This window comes from Panthera leo, chromosome A2 (assembly GCF_018350215.1).
Source record: "Panthera leo isolate Ple1 chromosome A2, P.leo_Ple1_pat1.1, whole genome shotgun sequence".
NCBI classification, from domain to species: Eukaryota; Metazoa; Chordata; class Mammalia; order Carnivora; family Felidae; genus Panthera; species Panthera leo.
Window position 1 is genome coordinate 126447522 of NC_056680.1, and position 25006 is coordinate 126472527.

At 37.9% G+C, this 25006-nt stretch overlaps 3 protein-coding genes across 6 annotated transcripts in view; 1 reads left to right on the forward strand and 2 right to left on the reverse strand.

Annotated features, from left to right (window-relative positions):
* THAP5 (THAP domain containing 5) overlaps positions 1-25006 on the reverse strand; it is a 137202-nt gene that overhangs the window by 38273 nt on the left and 73923 nt on the right. For 2 of the 4 annotated variants that reach the window (XR_006197845.1, XR_006197846.1), the window contains exon 4: positions 22331-22510. Coding sequence is in view for 1 of the 4 variants with exons in the window: in XM_042922242.1 (XP_042778176.1) it covers positions 22393-22510 (118 nt within the window). In the remaining 3 variants the exon portion in view is untranslated. Of the gene's footprint in view, positions 1-13822; positions 13850-22251; positions 22511-25006 lie in introns of those variants that run through there. The other 2 variants (XR_006197847.1, XM_042922242.1) reach the window with 2 other exon arrangements.
* On the reverse strand, positions 17587-18183 carry LOC122209953 (60S ribosomal protein L10-like). Its single transcript, XM_042922289.1, has one exon. It carries the CDS (start codon positions 18166-18168, stop codon positions 17602-17604), a length of 567 nt encoding a protein of 188 aa, XP_042778223.1. The 5' UTR covers positions 18169-18183; the 3' UTR covers positions 17587-17601.
* Positions 22201-25006, forward strand: part of GPR141 (G protein-coupled receptor 141) — a 46307-nt gene continuing 43501 nt past the window's right edge. The window contains exon 1 of the mRNA XM_042922262.1: positions 22201-22258. The gene's annotated coding sequence lies outside the window, so the exon portion shown is untranslated. The remainder of the gene's footprint in view (positions 22259-25006) is intronic.

Consider the following 25006-nt stretch of genomic DNA (forward strand, 5'->3'; position numbering starts at 1 on the left):
TTCAGCCTTTATGTATTCATATAAACCTGCATGCAAGTCCTCCTTTCTCCTCTAAAACCAAAGCAAAAGCACTAGCACAGGTGTATCTATGGGAACAGATGTTCTTTAAGTGCTGTTTACTAATCATGATCAGTGTTGGATTTCAACACTGGTGCAGCCTCAGCTTAAATGGATCACCCTTCTTATCTCCAAAGCTGCTGCTCCTGACATTACATTCTATTTTCACATCTTGTTAATATTTCCAACTTGTATATTATCTTAAGTTTGTGGCACCAGGGAAGCAGCTAGAAAGACCAAAATGGACACATGCTGCTTGTCCTTTCTAGGGTTCTAGTTTCTAAAACTCACTGCTGAAGTGTCCTGTTCAGAATTGTTACTGACTATGCGAATGATCCCTTGGGAAAATGCCTCAGGCTAGAGGAAGGGATTGCATGAGAATGCAGTTTCCTTACATTGCATAAGGAGAGAGTAGCGTCTTAACTCTGAAGAATTAGAGCAATATTAGCTCCGATGATAGAGTGTGGTAAAAACAATGTAAGTTCTGAAATTCGACGCACTGGGTATATAGAATCCTGTTCTTTCATGTCAACTGAATTCAGTAAAGATGCATTGAGTGCCTACTGTATATGCCAGCTACCACTAGGCACCACTGACAGCAGCAAGTGGTGGCAAATCACCTTAAAATAGATAAAAATAGACAAAAGGATATACTAGGTCAAGTGTAGTACAAGTTTCCTACTTATTTGAAATTAGATCAAGTTAATCAAAAGTTCTTAAGCTTTCACTGAATTTCTTCATCCATAAAAGTGATGACCATAATACTTTAAAAGATTATTTTAAGGTTTGGAAAAAATATATCTGTATATATATATATGTGTGTGTGTGTGCGTGTGTGTATACACATGCATGCTTATACACACAGAGACAGAGAGAGAGAGAGAGAGAGAGAGAGAGAGAGAGAGAAGCAAACCCATATATCTTTACCAAGATTTGCCTTTTGTTAACAAGGTTAAATAACCTCTTGGAACATCTGCTGTAAGTCGAAGGATGCAGCATTTGCATCTATCTCCTCTTCTGTTTCAAGTTCCATTGACGGATGTGAAAAATGTATTTTAAAATAAATAATTCCTAACAGTGATGGAAGAATATGAAAGTCTGCTATCAGTGAAGCAGAAGTCTTAAGGCATTGCAATTACAAAGGAATCAGAACTAAAAGAATAACCCAAAATACAGGTTAGAGACAAATGTCTCAGATGGAATCCCTTCCTCTCCAAAGAGAAATTTTAAAGTCAGAGTCCACAAATGCAGGTAAGACAGCCAGCAGAGTAGTTCATTAAAGGTCTTCCTTCAAAACAGCTGGGCTGGTTGGGGCCCACTGCTTCTCTGCTCACAGTGCCCACTGGGGGGGAGCCCCAGGGATACTGTGGGCTGGACCAAGAGGCAGAGCAGAGGTAGAGATAAAGCTGCACCTTTGGGTAATAGCCAGGAATTAAAAATGAAAAAGGAGCAGTAGATACCAGGCTTTTCCCATAGATAGAAGCCAAGGCATGAGTTTCTGCAGAGACAGTTCTCATACAGAGACCCCCAGAGAAGCATGTGGTTGAAGGAGAAATGAGGAACCCTACTCTACTCCCTTAGCCTTCTGCACACTCTGCCCAGCATCATCTCCAGACACCCCTCTAAACAAATACTACTAGTCCCACAGCCAGGACTTCGAGTCACAGCAGGGACACAAGAATGCTCCTCTGGGAATGAAACAGACTCCTAATTAACAGAGCTTTAAGTCTAAACCCTCAACTCAAAATAGGAACATAGAGTTTCAAATCTTCAAAAATATCAAGAAAACTAATAACATGAAATGGAGGCACTGATATGAAAACACAAGAAATACACAAGGAAGCAGAGTTAATGGGGGAGAAACAACGAAACACATTAACAAAAGAAGATTTATTGCTGTTATAAATCAAGACAGAGTGCCCGAAAATTAAAAAGAAGATAGTAGATAAATTAAATTGTGAAGTTGATATGAGTGATACATGAATTTGTGGTTTAAGAGACTGAAAGAGGAGTCTCCCAGAAGTCATTGCAGAGAAGAGTAGGCTGACATGTTTTGCAGAGGATGGCTCTGACTTTATGCAAAAAAATTGTTATGTGGGACATTGCTACCATCAGCAAAGCTAGTGTTCACTTTGTGTTTGGGAGGGTGGATACAGGAGGGGTTTGAGACCCCAGTCGAGGTGTGTTTTAGTACTAATAAGGTTAGCTGTGTATTTCATAGGAATTCATTTTATTTCATGTTGTTTCCTTCTCTATGTTAAGGTTTCATGTCTAAGAGAATGGGGGTATGAATCTGTCTGCCAATGTGAAGGGACCATCAACCTCCACCATCCACTGCTCAAAATGCTTTTCTAAGATCAGTGAGGCACTGTGTGGGATGGATGTGCAAGGCTTCCTGATATGAGTTGAACTATTTCTAAATACCTTCTGATGGATGACTGTAAATATGATCTATATAATCTGGAACTCAGAATAGCCTTCCTGTACCTGGTACCTATTGAGGAGGGGAAACAAAAGCAACATCGCTGCCGGGGCTGGAAACTCAGTGGATATAAGTTGCAAATGTTGTGTTTTATTAGAGAAATTGCTAATTTTATGATAGCAACTCTGGACTGTTTATACCATGAAAAACTCATAGAGTGGTTTGCCACAATTTCATACCCTAGTGATGCCTCTGCAGAGGTTATGAGAGTGTTATGTAAGATCATTAAAGCGGAGCCAGTTGGAGTGTGTGTCCCCAGTGAGCTTCCTGCCAAAACAGCCAAGTTAGAGACTTGTCTGAACCTGTGTCCCCAAGATAGGTATTATCTGAAAGAACTTTCTCTGATGTGATAAATATGTGCTTTCTCCCCAGACTTTGCTTATGTGAATAAAGGTGATTTTTTTTATTATGGCAAAGTTTTCTAAAATGACTATGGCACAGACAGTTTTAAAATAGATTTTACTACTCCAGGGAGCTTTGAGTAGCCAAAAAAAGGGGTCACTTTATTTGGGGATATTTTGAGGAAAGAGATGGGAAATTGATCAGGCAATAGGTTTCAAAAATCTCTAAAAGTATAAGTTTTTATGAGATCATTTTGTTTGTAATGATTCAGTTAAGGCAGGAATTGTTGACTGGCTTAACGAGACCCTAAAATTTTAAATGAGTAAGCATACAGCTTAAAATTCATTTCAGAACAAAGTGCCCTTCAAGATTATAACTAGCTATAGGCATTCATACTTCCAGGCAATCTGCAGTTACTCAGGCAAATTCCTGAGGAGTGTGGGAGATTTTTATGCACTGTGGCTGGCAAGAGAACAATTATGAAGCCCACTATGTACCAGTTGAATAGATGAGAGTCTTTGAGTTAAAAGAGAAATTTGGGGTGCCTGGGTGGCTTAGTCGGTTGAGCATCTGACTGTTGGTTTCGGCTCAGGTCATGATCTCATGGTCCTGGGATCCAGCCCCCCATTGCCTCTGTCCCCCGTACCCGCATTGGGTGTGTAGCTTGCTTGGGATTCTCTCTCTCTCTGACCAGCATTCAAATAAGATGTTTATTCTGGAAAAAACATTTAAATTAGAGGCTCTGTCCAGTTTATATACTCAAAGACAGTGCAGGGAAAAACATTTTTTTCAATCTGGTGAATTTCAGAATATCTGTACCTACTCTCCCACAATCTTCCTGGTCAAGAAGTCAGAATGTCAGTGCTTTACTGAAATGTCTGAGGTTGCCTAAAGAGTTTAACAACCGGATCAAGATTCCAATGATTTGAAATCTTTAGCAGTCTGAACATGTATAAAACTGGATCGTATATTACACTCTCCAGAACTGCTTCAACACTTGTTTGCTCTAGAACTATGTAGCTAACTACAGTTGTTGTTGTTGTTAACAGCATAAGTTCACAAACTACATCCCATAGGCCAAATCTAGCCTGCTGTCTGTTTTTTAAATAAAGTATTATGGGGCGCCTGGGTGGCTCAGTCGGTTGAGCGTCCGACTTCGGCTCAGGTCACGATCTCGCGGTCCGTGAGTTCGAGCCCCGCGTCGGGCTCTGGGCTGATGGCTCAGAGCCTGGAGCCTGCTTCCGATTCTGTGTCTCCCTCTCTCTCTGCCCCTCCCCCGTTCATGCTGTGTCTCTCTCTGTCTCAAAAATAAATAAAAAACATTAAAAAAAAATTAAAAAAAAATAAATAAATAAATAAAGTATTATTGGAACACAGCCATCTGTGTATTGTCTATGACTGCTTTTGACTCCTAACAGCTGATTTGACTGGTTGTGGCAGAGCTCATAGAGCTTGCAAAAGCCTAAAATATGTATTATGTGTCCATTTACAGAAAAAGTTTGCTAACCTGGAACTAAAGCATCCCATAACAGGACACAAGCTTCCTGAAGTACTCATTCAAATGAGGGCACAAGAGTGCTGGAGAATAATGTGCTACAAAATATGAATGAGCGCATCAATGTGGACAACACTCAAACTAAAGTAGACTTTGTTGTGAGCCCATCCAGGGAAGATCCTAATGCCTGCTGGGGTCACTAGCGTGTGACCACCAAAGACACTGGCCATGTTATGGGGTGTACCCACCGACATCCCAGTCCATTGGCACCATAGCTATAGGAGGTTTAATTCTCTGTATGTCTACATAGTTGTGATGCAGCATTGGCTGGTTGCAGACCAGTCTGTGCCACTGAGGAGGTGTGCCTTGGGCTACAGGAAGAACCCTGATGTAATGGACATCATTTTTCATAAGTCCTACCCAAGCTGGAGAGCAGCCGCCCGTTCAGCAGCATTACCATCTGGATAGAGGCCAAGCAGGACCAAGATATACCACTTAGATTTGTATTTTCAAAGAAGGTGGACTATTTAATAAACAGAAAAGAAATGTGATTTATCTACGAAGGAGAGTTGTGGATTGACAGGTTTTCAGTGGAGCTCCCATTTTGTGTGGAGCTGTTATCAGATCCTAGAGGCCTGTTCTGAAGGGACATGCAGAGTGACTCAACATCCCTGCTTTCTGAGTCCTGAGGAGTTTTCTGGAATGTGGGATTTTCGTGCTAAACTATGAAAGTTCTGGGCATACCAAGAAAAATTAGTTATCCTAGGGCTATTGCTCTTTAAAGGAAAGTTCTGGAGGAGAGTGAGGTCCGTATCATGGCAGTGTGAGTCGTTCCTTTTTTCCCTCCCCTTTGATTTACAAGTAACGGGGCATCCAGAACCAAGCAAAAGTGCCTCTGCACAGTATGCCAGGACACCTGGGACATCCACCCACATGTGCATCAAAAGTGGGTGGAGATACACAAATGATGCTGTGTATCCACGGGAGTCATGAGCGTGGCCCACCCTCACCTGCTTCTATCGGGGGGAAAAAGTAACCTGGAGAATACACAATTGGGCACTCATGGGAAATAGGGAATTTGTGGAGGGACAAGCCCATCTGATGGGAGAACTTGGCAAGCCTTTGGAGTTAGATAGAGACAATTCTGTAGTCAGAGAAAAGGGAGGAATGGGTGAGGCAGCCCCACTCCCAAGAGCTCACGCTGCCGGGCCTTGGGATTGTGCTGGTGGCAGCGTGGCAGCTGGGAGCAGCTACCTCTCCCAGCAGAGGAGGTGGAAAGTGATCGCAGTGTGCGGTGTGGTCAGCCTGAGAAGAGAAACCAAAAACTTGTGTTATAGCACCACCTTCTGGAAATGAAAAGAAAGGCTTCTAATTGACCACTTGTTAAGGTGTTAGAATCCAAGAAAATGAAGCCTTCCATAAATAAGAAAGGAGTTTCCTGCTTTAAATGTGACAGCACAGGCACATTTCATCCAACGCTATGACAAATCACAGCAATATGGTATCACAAAAGGAAAATGATAATTGTCCAGGAACTCAACTCAAGACACGGACTACTGCAATATAACCAATAAAGAATTCAAAATAGCTGTTATGGAGAACAAACTGATGGTTGCCAGAGGAGAGGGGGGGTGGGGATGGGCAAAATAGGTGAAGAGGAATGCAAGATACAGGCTTCCAGTTATGGAATAAATAGGCACAGCATAGGGAATACAGTCAATATTTCCAATAGCATCGTATGGTGCCAGATGGTAGCTACACTTGTGAGCATAGCATAATTTACAGAGATGTTGAATCACTGCGCAGTGCATTTGAAACTAATGTAACATAGTATGTCAACTATGCTCAGTTAATGAAATTTTAAAGCAAAAAACAAAACCAAAAATTTCCAAATAGCTGTTATGAAGAAATTCAATGAACTACAGAGAACTCAGGCAATTCAATAAACCCAGGAATAAAATTAATGAACAGAAGGACTACTTTACCAAACAGATTGAAATTATATTAAAAAAACAACAACAACAACAGAAATTCTGGAACTGAAGAACTCAACGAATAAGATGAAGAATGCATTACAAAGCTTTGGTAATCGCGCAGATCAGATGAAAAAGAAGAATAAACAACCTGAAGGATAGGGATCCCACAATTGTTCAGGAGGAAAGGAAAAGAGAACTAAGATTTTTTTAAATGTGAAGAAACCCTGCAAGAGATATCAGACTTATTAGGAGAACCAATGTAAGGATAAAGAGTGACTATAGTTGATAATACTGTATCGCATGTTTGAAAGTTGTAAAAGAGTAAATTTTCAAACTCCTCCTCACAAGAAAAAAATCTGTAACTGTGTATGGGGAGGGATGTTTACGAGACCTATTATGGTGATCATTTCACAATACATACAAATAGCAAATCATTACGCTGTACACCTGAAACTAAAATAATGTTATGTGTCAATTATGCCTCAATAAAAAATTTAAAAATAAAAAATAAGTAAAGTCAGGAATGATGATGTTAGATGAACCCAATTTATAGTTGGGTTCTCTGATAAAAACACCCCCTTTAGCTGGCTATTTAATTGCCTGGGTGACATGTAAGAGAAAATAAATATATAGTTTTACATTTATATTTATATTTATATATTTAATATATATGTTTAATATTATCATAGCATGTCCAAACCTTGAGGTCCTATCCTAATGCCTATCATTAATGGGAGATAAATTCAGATTAATTTAGTTATGACAATTTAGCTATCTGGATCACTGTCTTTCTAGTAATGAGGAACTGGAAGAGCAACTGTAGATACTTACTGATTTTATTTATGTTGGGTAACACTGTTTTCAGGAAAGCAGAAGCAGAGGTTCTTTGTAGGCTCCACTTCCTCAGTTGGCCATGGAGAGAGAAGTGTGAATAAGTGAAAAGATAGTATTTCACACTTCTCATTTACTTTTATTTTTTACTTTCATTTTTAAGAAAGAGAAGGGGAGAGAGAGCTTACAAGTGGGGAGGAGAGGGGCAGAGGGAGAAGAGAGAGAATCTTAAGCAGGCTCCACGTACAGTGCAGAGCCCGACACGGGGCTTCATCTCAAGACTGTGAGATCATGACCTGAGCTGACATCAAGAGTTGGACACTTCCCCGATTAAGCCACCCAGGCGCCCCTCACACCTCTCATTTAAATTGTCAGGCATGTATAGGACACTTTGGGTGTGACAGTAAAGACTAAATATAATGGACATAATAATGGCCCCATCTTACAGGGTTGCCTGAGGACTATATAACATAATGTGAGGAAAATACTTATTGAAGGCATAAGTGTTCAAAAGATGCTAGCTAACAGGTTTATTAATCATAATCATTAATGCAACTCTAACAGAATACCAAGTAATGACAGTATTTTTTAACAATAGCCTTGGGAAAGCTACCATAATATTTCTGAGTTTTCCTTCCCAGCTATAAAATGAGACTAACGATTCCTACCCCTAAAAATTGCTGAGGGGATAATATTTTAAAAATTATGAAATTCTTATTTATTTATTTAATTGAGATACAACTGACACATACCATTATGTTAGTTTCAGGTCTACAATATAATGATTTAATATTTGCATATGTAGTGAAATTATCACCACAATAATTCTAGTTAATATCCATCAAACACATAGTTATGAGTTTTTTTTCCTTGTGATAACTTCTAAGATTTACTCTACTAGCAACTTTCAAATATACAATACAATATTAACTATTTTCCCTATGCTGTACAATACATCTCCAGGAATTATTTTATATGAAATTCTTTTTAAGTTTATTTTTTTATTTCAAGAGAGAAAGAGAGAGAGAGAGAGAAACAGAGAGAGAGAATGAGAGAGTATGAGCAGCATAGGGGCAGAGAGAGAGGGGAGAGAGAATCCCAAGCGGGCTCCTCACTGTCAGTGCAGAGCCTGATGCAGGGCTCGAACTCACGAACCATGAGATCATGACCTCAGCTGAGATCATGAGTCAGATGCTTAACCGACTGAGCCACCCAGAAGCCCCTATGAAAAATTCTTAACATTAGCCTGGAACATACTAAGCATCCATCCATCCATCCATCCATCCATCTATCCATCAATCCAACTATCCATCAATCTACCTGCTAAGCAAACATTTATTGAGCATATACAATGTGTTTTGTGCTATTGGGCTAAGTGTTGGTCAGTCATTGTAGATAAACCATAATCCCTACTTTCATAGATTTCATCTTCTGATGAACTATAAACAAAACATAAATATTGGCTCAAATATGGCTTTATTATAGTAGATAAATTAAGGTTTTTATTTACAAGTTGGGAATGTTAGCAAATGAGAGATAGTGTGTGAATAGGAAGACTTGTGTACCAAGGCAAAGGAATTTAAAGACAAAGAGGTACCGCCTAGCAGAGTGCTGGCCAGTGTGATGAGACCTACAGTGTTGCACAAGCAGTGGACAAGTTCCCCAGCAAAGGTGGAATCAAACTAATAGTCTCTGGAGCTATGCTGCTAAATACATAAGTACAATTGTACAATAGATGATTGCTGAATAAATTAATAAATTCGTCCTGCAAGAATAAATGCACCATAGAGATGCAGTAACAAAAATAGAACACGAAAACACAAGTGTTGAAAATACAGGAAACATGGAATGAAAATTTTTTTTAATGACAACAAAAATTTGGGGGCAGCTAAAGGCCCACTATAACTGTCTCTTAAGTTTCTCTGGCAAGAGCTAGCCATTCTTAGGAGAATTCTCTGTACCTCTCACTTGTGGAGTGTTAAGTAAACAAGGAAACCATCACTGATGATGAGTTCCAGGCTAGAGCTCCATCAGGTAGGTAGGCTATCCGGAACTAAGAAGTCAAATCCACCCTCAACTACAAATAGCAAGCATAAGGTCCAAAGCAAAGCAGTCAAGAGCTAGATGGATGTAGAAATGGAAGGTATGCGGGGCACCTGGGTAGCTCTGTCAGTTAAGCCTCTGACTTCGGCTCAGGTCATGATCTTGTGGTCCGTGAGTTTGAGCCCTGTACTGGGCTCTGTGCTGACAGCCCAGAACCTGGAGCATGCTTCAGATTCTGGGTCTCCCTCTCTCTCTGCCCCTCCCCCGTTCACACTTTGTCTCTTTCTCAAAAATAAATAAATATTTAAAAAATTATTAAAAAATAAATGGAAGCTAAGCAAAGAAATTAAGGTAAAGGTCAAGAGAAAATGTCTAAGACTATTTCTGTGAACAGGATTGGGATGTTTGAAGCTTATAATTGTGTGCTGGCCTGGCTTAGCCTGGAATAAAAGTTTTTGCCTGGTGATTCAGTTATTAGATCTATTTGGGGTGTGTGTGTGTGTGTGTGTGTGTGTGTGTGTGTGTGTGTGTGTAAATTATTGGTGAATAAATACATTGGAAATTGGAATTCTTCCCCCATGTTGTAACACTTCCTAAGTTATAATACCATTAGATTTTCTTCTCTGTGGGAGTTTAGTCTCCCTAAGTGTAGGGGCTCCTATTCTGCTTCTAGAAAAACAAGCTCTGCTTTAAAAATAGTACTGTAGGAGCACCTGAGGCTCAGTCAGTTAACATCTGACTTCAGCTCAGGTCATGATCTCATAGTTCGTGAGTTCCAGACCCTCATTGGGCTCCATGCTAACAGTGCAGAATCTGCTTGGGATTCTCAATCTCTCTCAATCTCTCTCTCTCTCTCTCTCTCTCTCTCTCTCTCTCTCCCTCTCTCTCTGCCCATCCATTACTTTTGCATTCTCTGTCTCTCTCAAAATAAATAAACTTCCAAAAAAAAAATTAAAAATAGTACTGTAAAACTTGTTTCCTGAGAATTACATTGGCCTGGAATCTAGTCTTTTGTTGACAGGAAGTACAGATTTGTGTTGCGTTCATGTTCGCCCATAAAATTCATTTGTCAACCCTAGCAACACCCTAAAATGCCTTATAAGATCCTGACATGCATATAAATAGGACACCTCATGCTCTGGGGGAAGCCAAGTGAGTGACATCAGTTATTCTAACAATAGAAGCATTAGGGTGTGGACTTCAGGGTGTCCTGGGTATAGCCCCATTTGTATATCAGCACATCATCATCATTATCATCATCGTCATTGTCATCATCACTGTGGTAATTGTCACCCCTTGTAATGACATTTCATTACAGGGGATAATTTTTTTTAATAACTAAATATAGTGTGTGGATGCATTAAATGGTGAAAACCTTGGGCCTCTGCACTGATGAAGATGTTTGATGGTCTCTGTTTCAGAACACTGTATATATGCAGTTTGAAATTCTCTTGAAGAGAATTTACTGGTTTAGACAAAGGTCACACAAATCATAAAACAAGCAACATTTAAAAAATTCTGCAGTAGGGGCATGGGCATTATCCCATTGTCCTAATTAATAAAATAAGCCTGAGTGAGTCTATGTGGTCTAAGGATACCTAATTTACTAGATAAAAGAGAGGAACTTGAATGCAGATTAACTTCCAAATCTTTGCATTCTACTGTGAATGCAGAGTCCACATTCTAATTCATGTCACTGGAAAGTTAAGTTGTGACAGCGATATCTTGCACAGGTTACCAGAATGAAGATGAACAATATTCATTAGACATAGGTATGTGGCTTTTTCATCCAGGCATTTGGCAAGGTTGCTGTTGGCAATATTGACATTCTGGAAACACAAGCTGTATGATTTGGAGAATAACTTTTCTTGAAGGACACTCATGAATAGACTGGTGCTCAAATGGAAATTTTTGGATAGGTAGAGACCTTGAACTTCAGTTCTGTTCTGTTAGACATCTTGAATAAAGATGTAGTAGTGAGAATTTAGGATCTAAAAAGTTTTGAAAAACCTTGGAGCAAAATAAAATTTAGTAAAGATCAGTGCAAAGGTCTTCTCTTGGCTTCAAAAGCACAGGATGGTAAGAGATGTGGAGGCAGTTCTGAAAAAAAAGTAGCACATAAAGAGAGATCCTTTCACAGGTCTGAGCGCACTGAAGGCGTTTGGTGCAGTCCTGGATGAACCCCTAAGAAAGCAGTTAAATAAACTGAAGGGTATTGAAAGCAGAGAGGCAAGGAGGGTGGAGGAACTCAAAGCTACTCCACATGAGTATTCTGTTAACAGATCGCAGCCCCAGGCATGGAGAAGACGAGACACAAACTGGACAAAGCAAATGTCACCTGGTACTTGCAGAGCTATTGTGCAGAAAAGGGTAAAGCTTTTCCTCGGTGGCTATAAGTGGGGAACTGAAGATGTGGGTAGATAGTATGGTAAGACATTTCAGCTTGTAAGCAATGAATCACTTTAAATGTCAGCACTGTCACAAGATGAGCAGGCAGAGAGTGGATGACTACTTGGAAGGGTGTTTCCAGTAACAGTGTGTATCTTCAAACACTGAGATTCTGAGCTTCACAGATCCCTCCCCTGCTCTTTAAATATTTGACATGCCATCATCACCAGCCTCATTTTTATATAGGGTCCCAATATTGGAAATCGTTCCTTTTATGTTCTTAAGATAATTTTGAAGATCTACAGCAGAGTTCAAACAGAGTTTACTTTGCATATTGATTTAATAGGTAAGAGCAGGAAGCTCACAAATGCCATATGCAAATTTGTTCCAAATGAGCTCTAAAAATGGATTTGGAGCTAATTGTTCAGGCACGTATTTCACTGGGGATGAAGCACTGGCCAAACATATTTCAAAATGAGGAAGAGGATGTGTTAGCATCAAACCCAGGAAAAGGAGCAGTAGTATGCAAGTGATTCAGAAAAGGAGAACATTCCATCTGAAGCCTTAAGGAGAAAAGAGAACATTGCCTGAAGTCTTATTTGGAAACAAAAGAACTGTGAAAATAATTAGTGGCAAATAACTTACAGCACTGCATTTCCAGTATGGGTCATTTTTAAAAATAAAATTTTATTGTTTCAGCATAATCTAGAGACAGAAAAGTGCACAAATTATAAGGGTAAAACCAGATAAATTACCACAAAGCAAGCACATTTGACTACTGCCCAGATCAAGAGATACCACAGAAGTCCTCCTTCCAGTCATCACTTCTACTTGTGACTTATCCTACATCAATTTTGCCAATATTTAAATTTTATATAAATGTAATCACTCAATGCCTTCTTTTGCAGCTGACTTCTTTATATTAATACAATGTTTGCAAAATCCATCCAAGTTTTCGCGTGTAGAATTACTTCATTCATTTTCATGGTAAGAGCAATTCTATACATTCCACACTGTCATTTTTGTAATATATTTTATTTTTTTTATTGACCTCTGGGATGTTTCAGATTTGGACTGTTATACATACTGCTGTTATGAACTGTAACTTTTTTTGGTACGCATGCGTATGCATTTTCTGTTGGTTAAATATCTAGGAATGCAATTGCTGGTTCATGGTCATTTGGATATTCAGCTGTAAAAACACAGCTTTAGTGTGCCACTTTTCCACTCCCTCTAGCAGTGTATGAAAATTCTATTTACTCCATATCCTCTGCAACACTTGATATTCTGAGGCATTAAACTCTATTCAAATTTTAAATTTTAATTGTGAGGTATTAAATTCTATTTAAATTTTAGCTATCTGATGTACAGTTAGTGGTATTCCACTGCAGTTTTTGTTTCCAGTTCCCAAATCACTAATATGTGTTTATTGGGAAATCTTTTGCAAATTGTCTATTCATATATTTTGTATACGTAAACTTCATGTTATTATCTTTTTCTTATTGGTACTTAGTTGATGTGAGTCCTTTGTCAGTTTATGAACTACAAAAATCTGTTCCCACTCCATGATTTGCCCTTTTACTGTCTTGATGATGTCTTTGCTGGGCATAAAAATCTTATTTCAGTGTAGTTCAGCTTATCAGTATCTCTTTAGTGATTATTGATTTTTGTATTCTAAGAAAAAAAATTCTTTCTATATCCCAAGGTCATAAAGATACTTTTCTTTGTTATCTTCAGAAATCTTATTATCTTACCTTTCACATTTAGATCAACTTTCTATCTGGAACTGATTTTTATGTATAGTGTGAGGTAAGGAGTCAAGATTCATTTTTTCTTTCATTTGAATGTCCAGCTGACCCAGCCCCATTTATTGAAAGATCATTATTTCCTTCTGTTCTATATTACCACCTTTTTTGTAATTAAGTGTCCATACATGTGTGAATTAGTTTGTGGACTGTATACTCTTCCATTAGTCTATTTGTACATTATTCTGCTAATACTATATTGTCCAAATTATTTTAGATTTAAAATAAATCTTGATACCCAGTATTTTAAATTATTATTATTTTTAATGCTTATTTATTTATTTTGAGAGAGAGAACCTGTATGCATGAGGGGAGGGACAGAAAGAGGGAGAGAGAGAATCCCAAGCAGACTCCAGGCTGTCAGTGCAGAGCTCAGACACAGGGCTCAATGTGGGGCTTGGTCTTATGAACCACGAGATCATTACCTGAGCTGAAATCAAGAATCAGATGTTTAACCCACTGAACCATGCAAGTGCCCCTCTTGATACCTGACATTTTAAATCTTTCAAATATGTCCCTTTTTATCATTGTTTTTGACATTTTAGACTCTTTACATTATCATATACACATTCAAATCATCTTGTCAATTTCCACAGAAAACACTTGTTCAAATTTTGATTAGAAGTGGATTTAATAGAGACAAACCAAAAAACATACTCTTAACTGTAGGGAACAGATAGTTACCAGGAGGGAGGTGGGTGGGGGAATGGGTAAAATTGGTGAAGGGGATTAAGAGTGCACTTACTCTGATGAGCACTGAGCAATATATGGAACTACTGAATCACTAAATCGGACAATTGAAACTGATATGACATTGTACATCAATTACACTGGAATTAAAATGAAAACAAAAAAAGAAATGCATTGAATATAGGTAGCTTAGAGGAGAACAGACATCCTCACGATACTGAATCTTTTTATCTGAAAGTAATATATAGTCTTCCATTCACTGAGGTCTTTTTAAAATTTCTCTCAATGTTATACAGTATCCTACATAGAAGATCTTCTAATATTCTGTTAGATTTATTTTAATATTCTTTGATCCTAATTTAAATGGTATTATTTTAGGGGCACTTTAGTGGCTCAGACAGTTGAGTGCCCAGTTCTTGGTTTCAGCTCAGGTCATGATCCCAGGGTCATGGGATTGAGCCCTGCATTGGGCTCTGTGCTGAGCATGGAGCCTGCTTAAGATTCTCTCTCTCTCTCTCTCTCTCTCTCTCTCTCTCTCTCTCTCTCTCCCTTTGTTCCTTTCCCATGCTTGAACACTCTCTCTCTCTAAAAATAAATAAATAAGGAAAGAAAGAAAGAAAGAAAGAAAGAAAGAAAGAAAGAAAGAAAGAAAGGTATTATTTTAAAAATTGCATTCTCTGCTTGTGTGTTGCAATCGTGACATATGATCGATTTTTTTGCAAATTAACATGTAACTGTTTTGCTAAATTAATAAATTTATTCTATTAGTCTGTCTGTAGTCTTTGGAAGTTTTATGTATAAAATTATTCCACTGGCAAATAAAGACAGTTTTATTTCTTTCTTTCTAATACTTACACCATTTTTAAAAAATATTTTATTTTTTTAAAAGTAGTCTCTATACCCAATGTGGGACTTGAATTTACAACCCCAAGATCAAGAGTCACACACCCTACATACCAAACTGAACCAGCCAGGCACCCCTCCAATATTTATACCTTTTATTGACTGTTTTGCCTCATCACACTGGGTGAGGATACTATGTTGAACCGAACATCTAATATCAAGAGGACAGCTTTCATTGTTTCTCAGTGACATATGATGTTTGCTATAGGATTTTGTAAATATCCTTCTATTCTTAGTTTGTCATTTTTCTTTTTTAAATCATGGATGGATGTTGAATTTTATTCAGAGATGTGTTTTGGTCTCTATTTGAGATGATCATATGATTGTTCTCCTTTATTTGTTTTATGTGGTAAATTGCATTCATTGATTTTTCACGTTACACTATCTTGCCTTCCTGGAATAATTCTCACCTGACCGTAATATATTATCATTTTTTTTATATCACTGGATTTGCTTTGCTAATATTTTGTATAGGCTTTGTGTCTATATAAATGAAAGTTAGTCTCTCTTAGGTCTTTATTGTAATGTTCTTACCAATATTTGCTATCAAAATTATGATGACCTCAACAAATAACTTGGAAAATTTTTCTCTTTTTCTGAGCTATGGAATAGTATATGTAAGGTCAAGTTTATTTCTAAATATTTGGAGGAACTGATTAGTAAAATTGATGGACATGGAAATTTCTTTCATAGGGTTTTAGTTACAGATTCAATTCATTTAGTAGATACTAAATTATTTGCATTTTATATTTCTTCTTGCGCCAGTTTAACCGTTTTGGTAAATTATGTCTTTTTAAAAAAAATATCTATTTATATTTGACAGAGAGAAAGAGACAGAGTGCGAGTGGGGGAGGGGCAGAGAGAGACTGAGACAGAATCTGAAGCAGGCTCCAGGTTCTGAGCTGTCAGAGCCATCAGCACAGAGCCCGATGTGGGTCTTGAACCCATAGCCATGAAATCATGACCTGAGCCAAAGTCGGACACTTAATTGACTGAGCCACCCAGGCACCCCTAAGTTATGGCTTTCTAAATCATTTCATTGAAATTATTACCCCCAAACTGATATGATATCCTTTTGTTTTTATTTCCTTAACAATGGGATCTATAGTTAAGACCCTTTGTTATAAAAAAATCATTCTTGATATTGGTATTTTGTGCACTTTCTTTTTTTCTTGATCTGTCTTTCCAGGGATTTGTGAAATTTATTAGTCTTTTAAAATGTATTATTAGATTTATTTTCTCTAGCACATTTGTTTTATATTTTACTGATATATGTTTTTAATTTTATTATTTGTTTCTTTTTGCTCCTTGGCCTAATTTTTTTTTTATGTTTACCACAATAAGTTTATTTTTTTATTATTTTTTAATATGAAATCTATTGTCAAATTGGTTTCCATACAATACCCAGTGCTCATCCCAACAGGTGCTCTCCTCAATGCCCATCACCCCCTTCCCCCTCCCTCCCACCCCCCATTAACCCCCATTTTATTCTCAGTTTTTAAGAGTTTCTTATGGTTTGGCTCCCTTCCTCTCCAACTTTTTTTTTCCTTCCCCTCCCCCATGGTCTTCTGTTAAGTTTCTCAGGATCCACATAAGAGTGAAAACATATGGTATCTGTCTTTCTCTGTATGACTTATTTCACTTAGCATAACACTCTCCAGTTCCATCCACATTGCTACAAAGGCTGTATTTCATTCTTTCTCATTGCCAAGTAGTATTCCATTGTAGATATAAACCACAACTATTTAAAAAAATTTTTTTAACACTCATTTATTATTGAGAGACAGAGAGACACAGAGCGTGAGCAGGGGAGGGGTAGAGAGAGGGGGAGACACAGAATCTGAAACAGGCTCCAGGCTCTGAGCTCTCAGCACAGAGCCCAACGCAGGGCTTGAACTCACAAACTGCGAGATCATGACCTGAGCTGAAGTCGGTTGCTAAACCGACTGAGCCACCCAGGAGCCCCTAAACCACAACTTCTTTATCCATTCATCAGTAGATGGACATTTAGGCTCTTTCCATAATTTGGCTATTGTTGAAAGTGCTGCTATAAACATTGGGGTACAAGTGCCCCTATGCATCAGCACTCCTGTATCCCTCGGGTAAATTCCTAGCAGTGCTATTGCTGGGTCATAGGGTAGATCTATTTTTAACTTTTTGAGGAACCTCCACACTGTTTTCCAGAGTGGCTGCACCAGTTTGTATTCCCACCAACAGTGCAAGAAGGTTCCCGTTTCTCCACATCCTCTCCAGCATCTATAGTCTCCTTATTTGGTTCATTTTAGCCACTCTGACTGGCGTGAGGTGATATCTGAGTGTGGTTTTGATTTGTATTTCCCTGATGAGGTGTGACGTTGAGCATCTTTTCATGTGCCTGTTGCCTCAGACTAATTTTTTTAACTAGTGGAAATGGATACTTGGATGATTTATTTTCAGCTTTTTTTTTTCTTTGACAGGAAGCAGGGTTTATTGTGAGCGTGAATAAGGAGCGGGCAGTGTCAAGGTTCTCATGACTGCAGAGCCTACCATTTGTCCAAGGGGCCACAATTAGGGATGTATTTGACCAAAGCCATAGCTATCTGGGATAAGCTACTTTTCAGCCATCATGTCTTCAAATTCATTCACATTAAACTTAGTAAAGCCCCACTTCTTGGAAATGTGAATCTTCGGGCAGCCAAGGAACTTGAACTTGGCCCTGCATAGCGTCTCAATCATATGCTCCTTGTTCTGTACCTTGGTACTGTTGGACATGATGACTTGGCCAATGTGGACCCTGGCCACTGTGCCCTGGGGCTTTCCAAAGGCACCCCACACACCTGTCTGGAGCCTGTCAGCTCCAGCACAGGACAACATCTTGTTGATAAGGATGACGTGGAAGGGATGGAACCGCATTTGGATGCAAAAACCATCTTTGCCACAGCTTTTCACCATGTACTTGTTAGCACACATACGGACAGCCTCCAGGGCTTCAGAGGAGAGCTGCTCGTATTCCTCTGGCACTGTGTGGCCACACAGTGGGAACTGCTCCACTTCTGCCTTCTTCTGCCCAAGGTCAAAGATGCGGACCTTGGCATCAGGGACACCTCTGCAGAAACAAGACTTTGGACACCGCTTGTTCTTACAATACCAGTAACACCGGGGTGGGTGGTGGCCCATGGCAATACCACTGGGCCCATGGCCCAGTGGCAAGCCAAAGGAAAAGAGGTTATTTTCAGCTGTTTACTCCTAATAACAGCATTTAAGTATGTCTATAGCTGTATTCTAAAAGTTTTGATACGTTGAACTTTCACTATAATTCAAAGAAAAATATCTCCTAATTTTCATTTGTATTCATTCTCTTAGTGTTTGAATTACTTAAAAGTTTATTACTTTTCAAATATAAAATTTTTAATATTATCTTGTTTCATTATTGATTTCTATCCTAACTGCAATGTTGTCAGAAAATGTGCTCTGTATAATTTTACTTTTTGATATTTTTTAAGGTTTCTTTTAGATTCATCATTTGGTTAACTGGCTTGGCATTTGGTATGAATTTTGCATTTGCTGAGTATAAGGTATGTAAATAAGGTCAAGTTTATTTATTGCATTGTTCAAATCTACTGTATCCATGTTGAGTTTTTGTCTGTTTGGTGTATCAGTTACTAAGAGACATGTGTTAAAAATCTCCCTATGATAGGGGTGCCTGGGTGGCTCAGTCGGTTAAGCGTCTGACTTCAGCTCAGGTCACGATCTTGCGGTCCCTGAGTTCGAGCCCCACGTCGGGCTCTGGGCTGATGGCTCAGAGCCTGGAGCCTGTTTCAGATTCTGTGTCTCCCTTTCTCTCTGCCCCTCCCCCATTCATGCTCTGTCTCTCTCTGTCTCAAAAAAAAAAAAAAAAAAAATCTCCCTCTGATAATGGATTTGTCCATTTTCCTTTTAGTTGCATCATTATTTTGCTTTACATATTTTGAAACTCATTATTAAGTGTAACAAATTTACAACTATAATATTTTGGAAATATTAACTCTTTTATCATAATAAAATTTCCTGTGTTTATTGCCAATAAAGTGTCTTGCCTTATAGTCTAATTTCCCTGAGAAATATATAAAATATAGTTATATTGGCCTTAAAATTTTTTTTCATTCATCTATTTTAGTTTTTTTGTGTTGCATTTCAAGTGTGTCTCTTAATCAACATTTACTGTCATGTACTTTTTTTCATGTAGTCTAAAACCTTTGTTTGTGATTGCTCACTCATTTAGATACTATTATATTAGGGGGTTTGTATAATTCTTTATCTTATTACCTCTTTAAATATTGGTTCTGCCTAATTCTTTCTCTTCTCTCTTTCTAGGACACCAATTCTGGGCATGTTAGGACTTTCCTGTGTCTTCTTTGTGATTTTGTGTAATTTTTATCCTTTCTTCCCTCCTCTGTTCTTCAATCTGATATTTTCTTCTGATTTATTCTAGCTCCATTTTCTGTGTCTCATCTTCTATTAGCCCCATCAATTGAGTATTTAATTTTATTATTTTATTTTTCTGTTTCAGAATTTCCATTTGAATTTTAAAAGCTAGATTCCCAAAAGAAATGTAAAATTCTCTGCATTTCACCTTATTTCTTCAAACTATTAATCAGTTATTTTAAAGTCCTTCAATCTGTATCTCCTTATGCATTTGTTTCTATTTTAGGTTTATTTTCATGATTTTGGTTATTAGGTCTTATCTTTTGACATAAGTATGCCTATTAATATCAATTGAAACTTGAGGAACTCCCCTCTACTTGCTAGATGGGATGCTGCCTGATTCATGGGTCATTTAATAAGACCAATTATAGGGGTGCCTAGATGGCTCAGTGGGTTAAGCATCTGATCTCGATTTTGGCTCAGGTCATGATCTCACAGTATGAGATTGAGCCCCACATGGGGCTCTGCACTAACAGCACAGTGTGGAGCCTGCCTAGAATTCTCTCTCTCCCTTCTCTCTGCCCCCCTCCCCCAATCTCTATCTCAAGTTAAACAAATAAACTTTAAAAAATAAAGCCAATTGTATCTTCAAATTGTATCTATCTATATCTATATCTATATCTATATCTATATCTATCTATATATATTTGTACAGAACCTTGAACAATACATGCAAAAATTTTCAGAGCTAATTTACTGATTTAGAAAGTGTTATCATTCTCTAGAACTTTTTTTTTTGGCTCCAGAAATTACTTTTTTTAGGTGTTTGTTTGTTTGTTTGTTTGTTTGTTTATTTATTTATTTATTTATAAAGGGAGAGAGAGAGTGTGTGAGCAGGGGAGAGGCAGAGAGAGGCAGAGAGAGGCAGAGAGAGGCAGAGAGAGAATCCCACACAGGCTCCATGCTGCCAGTACAGAATGTGATCTCACGAACTGTGAGATCATGACCTGAGACAAAATCAAGAGTGGGAGGTTTTAACCGACTGAGCCACCCAGGTGCCCCTCCAGACATGACTTTTGCTCGTGGTAAGAGGGAGGCTGTTAAAATGATGATGAATCCCTTAATCTATTCACTGATTATCTATTTACCTAACTAATTTAGTAGATTAGAAATTTGGCTCTAATCTTGTGATGACATAGCATTTCTAGTTCATGCCTTCTCCAAAGGTGAAGTCCTATAAAGGTCCCACTTGAAAGCTTGACTATAAGGGTGCCACCTTCTTTGTGGTCCCTGGACTCTAATTTTTCCCCTAAACAGGTGTCCTTCACTTCTGAGCTTCCTAACTACCCCTTTCTGCTCAATTTCTCTGCCTCTCAGTGGCCACTTACAAATCAGAAACACCTTGAGTGAAAACTAGAATTAAAAATCAGGTTCACCCTTTGTACTTCTCTTTTCCTGGGGATTTTGTTTTTTCAGGTTCTCATGACCTGGCCAGCTTTCTATAGCCTTCAAACCAATAGGTTTTATATTCTATCCTTTTTTTTTTTTTAGTTGTTCTTAGAAGGTGGGTGTGTCTGGAACAGTCTTCTCTACCATTACTAAAAACTAAAATTCCTCCAGTTTGAGTTATTTTGAAACATATTGAGTTTTTTTTACTCCTATTTACTCCTATAACACAAAAATGGCACACCTGCTGCAGCTGAAGACTTTCCAGACAAAGAGACCTTCCCTTGAAACTAAAAAACAACAGTCAGATGCACTAATAATATTATGCGTAGAACAAGAAATGTGAACAAAAGGAAACAAGGATTGCAAACTGTTTGCCTAGAATATTCTTCAGCATTTGACAGGAAACCGGAAATCATCAGAAATTACCAAAATCATAATTCTAATTAGGGCCTTGAAAGTAGAGAGAACCCAGGGATGGTGTGTTTGATGCTCGCTTTTCTCTTTTTTTTAATGCAGAAATGTCAAATTAGAGCTAAAAACTGGAGTATATTTAAAATGTTGATATTTAACAAATTAGCATTTTAACTCCCAGATTTCTATACAAAATTATCATGTAATTTACACAATAGTTATAATATTTCTAGACTATTACAGTGCTGCATAATAAGCTAGACAAATTAGAGCAGTTTGAGGAACTTATTTTTCTTTCAAATACTTGCCGTTTATGTCTGTGACTGTGTGCTTATCTTCTTTTGGAGATAATGTTAAGAGTCTAAAAAGCAAGGCTGTGGACAAATGTACTCCCTTACTCTGCCACTCTAATGGTCTCTGCTTGAGCCATCCTCTCTCTCACTCTAAGTAAATGAACTGTTCAGTGTCATATCATAGGCAATATTATATATCCATGACAGAGCTAATCACCAAAATACATGATAAGAATAGTAGTTCTAGGTCCCCAGTGGGTGACAGAACAACTCTGTCAATTTTCGAAGGGAAATACTACATATACAATCTTTCATCCCAAACACAACACACAGTTTATCTCCCCTTTTTGTTTTTGATAATATCATTTTTTTCCTTAATGGATTCTTACAGTAGTCCTAAAACCTTAATATTTCTTGACAGTTGGCCTTGTTGTCATTTTGCAACCTGGATTACTGTTCATCTTTTTAAGAGCCTGGTTTTTCAACGCTAGTGTGTTTGAAATAGTTTTGAGGTTTTGTGGTTGCTGTTGACTCTCTTACGGAACTTCGAACACACCAGTTTCCTTTTGCTTTAGTGAACTGGCTGGGCCTTTTGAATGCACGCAGTCCATGGAAGTGCCCAAGCAGACTTATTACTAGAAAAGAATCCCATCTGGAATTCAGACAGGTGGCCCATCTCAGTACCTCCCTGAGAAGTCTGGCTTTTTCAGGTAAGTGCAGAAGACCTGGGGTGGGATGCTCATGAATGAAGGTTATGCGTGAAGAGAACATACTGAACTTACCATTGAAGTTCTAATTCAGAATCTTCAGTCTCGCTGTAAAAAGCAAGCTTATTTCCTCTTGATCACAATTCCTCCTTTAGAAAAGGAATTGTCCAGTTCTTTCCATGTAGTACACACTGCTCTGAAGGTGACACCCAGTTTTTATATGTGGTCAAAAATGAACAAAAGTGGTTTCGGAATCTGTCAAAAGAAAAAAGAAAAAAAGAGAGTCTTGTTAAAACCATCATAGAGGCCTTTGGGCATTTGATATTGCATTTACATATTATTAAAATGTTTATATTTTAAGTGTTTTTTTCTTCTGAAAATCTTTAAGCTCTATTATTGGTAATATTCTCACATATGGTTTAAAACTATTCTGGCAGCCTTAATCAATAGAAGAAAACAATCAACAGCAGTCAGGTACTTTGAAATTTCTAAAAGAAGTATATTCAAAGTAACATGTGTAATAATGGTTATTATGATTCTTTTATCCTATTTTTGCAGTACTATATGACAGAGGGAATCTGAAAACAACTTTAAAATCACAGAATTGCAAGAAGTATTGCACTTCAAATATGTGAAATAAATATAATGTAAACTTTAAAAAAGTAAGTCAGTAATGTACAACTTGAGTTTGAGTTTAATCTTGCTTAACAAATTTGTAATATAATTTTGGATGGGTCACTTAATTCCTGGATTTCAACTTCCTATACAACTGCGTAATTATTTGTCTAAGAGATTTTAAGGACTCCAGATTTACAACTCCTTGTTCTATTTTTTATTGGGTTTAAGTCAATCAGTCAATATTATAACTGATCAACAGGAGTAATGAGAAGAACAATAAATGAGGAATCAAGTGGTATGAATTCTAGTCTTCTGTTTTCTAGTAATTGGCTGAGTGATTTAGAAAATATTTTCTAACCATTTTAGGCCAGGGCTTGCCAAATTTTTTCTATAAAGGACAAGATAGTAAATAACTTAGGTTTTGCCATCCAGGAGGCAAAATTGAAGATAATATGAAATCATTCAAAAATGTAAAAACCATCTTTAGCTCACAGGCGATAGAAAAATGGGAGATGAGCTATATTTGGCCTCAGGGCCATAGCTTTCCAACTCCTGTTCTAGGCAATGATTTCCAACAATTATAAAGTGGAAGATGTAGGAGTTTGTGGATGATACATAGGGTGATCCACCAATCCCCTAAAGTTGTATACAAGAGTCTGAGTGTATGTAAATATGCTACTTTTTAATGAGAAAAAAAGCCCACATATTTCATCAGATTTTTGAGGGGTTCAAAACCCAATGTAAGGTCAAGGACCACAGGACTAGATGATTCCTAAAGATGTTTTCCAAATCTAAAATTCAATGAAATGTTTGTTGGATGTCTACTATGTCTAAGCCACCGTGCTAACACTACAATAGATGTTATTAGCACATTATGACCAAAATAACATGTCAAAAATATACTAAAGAAGATTGTAATATGCACAAATCAGTAATATCCTTCCAAATAATAGCTTTGGCAAAAATTCTGCAATTAGTCAGACATTTTTGAGATATTACTTTGCAAATTGTCTTCAAATCTGGTATGAATGATGTCAAAATATTAATCAAATATTCTTATTGTCTTATCTTATTTTTGATGACAATGGTATTAGTCATGATAACCATAATCGAATTTAACCTAAGCAGAGTTTCTTTCCTAAAAATATGACTTCTGTAAGAGCAGGAACTATGCATTTTTCATCCTTGTATTTGGGAACAATGTTTGTCACATACTAAGTGCTCAACATCTCTGGAATGTATATTTGAATGAATGAATGAATGAATGAAAAGACAATCCTATCATGGCACATAATTACGGTCACATTGAAGGCCTAGCACCCAAAACGCTCTAAAAACAATCATTGCTAAGGCCAAAGATTGCTTCTCTTTTCAACTTTGGACATAACCGTGATTTCAAAATACTTGGTCAACTAAAGATTGCAGTTCCTGGGGATTAAGTCATCTTTTTTAACAAGAGTGAAGTTTGTTGAATTTAATTCACATGTTACAGATGTTCCAGTAACCTAGTCTGTGGGAGGGAGTGATGGAGAGTGGTGTTTGATTAAGGAATAGCAGCATGCTCAGCGTCTGAGCCCTTCCTGCTAAGACCAGGTAGTTGGTTGTACCAGCTAGAGCATTACACGTAAACAGGCAATCCAAAACTCAGATCTAATAGAACTTACAGTAACACTCTGTTCTATGATAAAGAAGTTCAGCCTGATTTCCATTGCCTGGCCAAATGATGATGCCAAAATCTGAGCACCATTGACTTGGGATTCCCCACAGCTACACAGGGTAGAAAATGACTTGCAATTGAAATGTACCTCTCTTCTCTATCTAGGAATAATTTCATTTTATGAAAGGGGGATTCAATTTACAATAGCTGGCTAGTGATTCATTCACTACTCTAGGGAAATTTGAATCTTAAGATTTAAAAAATTTAAGAAATGTTAATGAAAAGCCTGCGCAGTCCTGTGTACATCTGGAGTTATGCCTGAAATGTCCTTATTCAAAAAAGTGCGGGGCGCCTGGGTGGCGCAGTCGGTTAAGCGTCCGACTTCAGCCAGGTCACGATCTCACGGTCCGTGAGTTCGAGCCCCGCGTCAGGCTCTGGGCTGATGGCTCGGAGCCTGGAGCCTGTTTCCGATTCTG

Bases quoted from the DNA above. Each gene is read 5' to 3' on its own strand.
- LOC122209953 (XM_042922289.1), bottom strand. From the start codon at position 18,168: ATGGGCCACCACCCACCCCGGTGTTACTGGTATTGTAAGAACAAGCGG.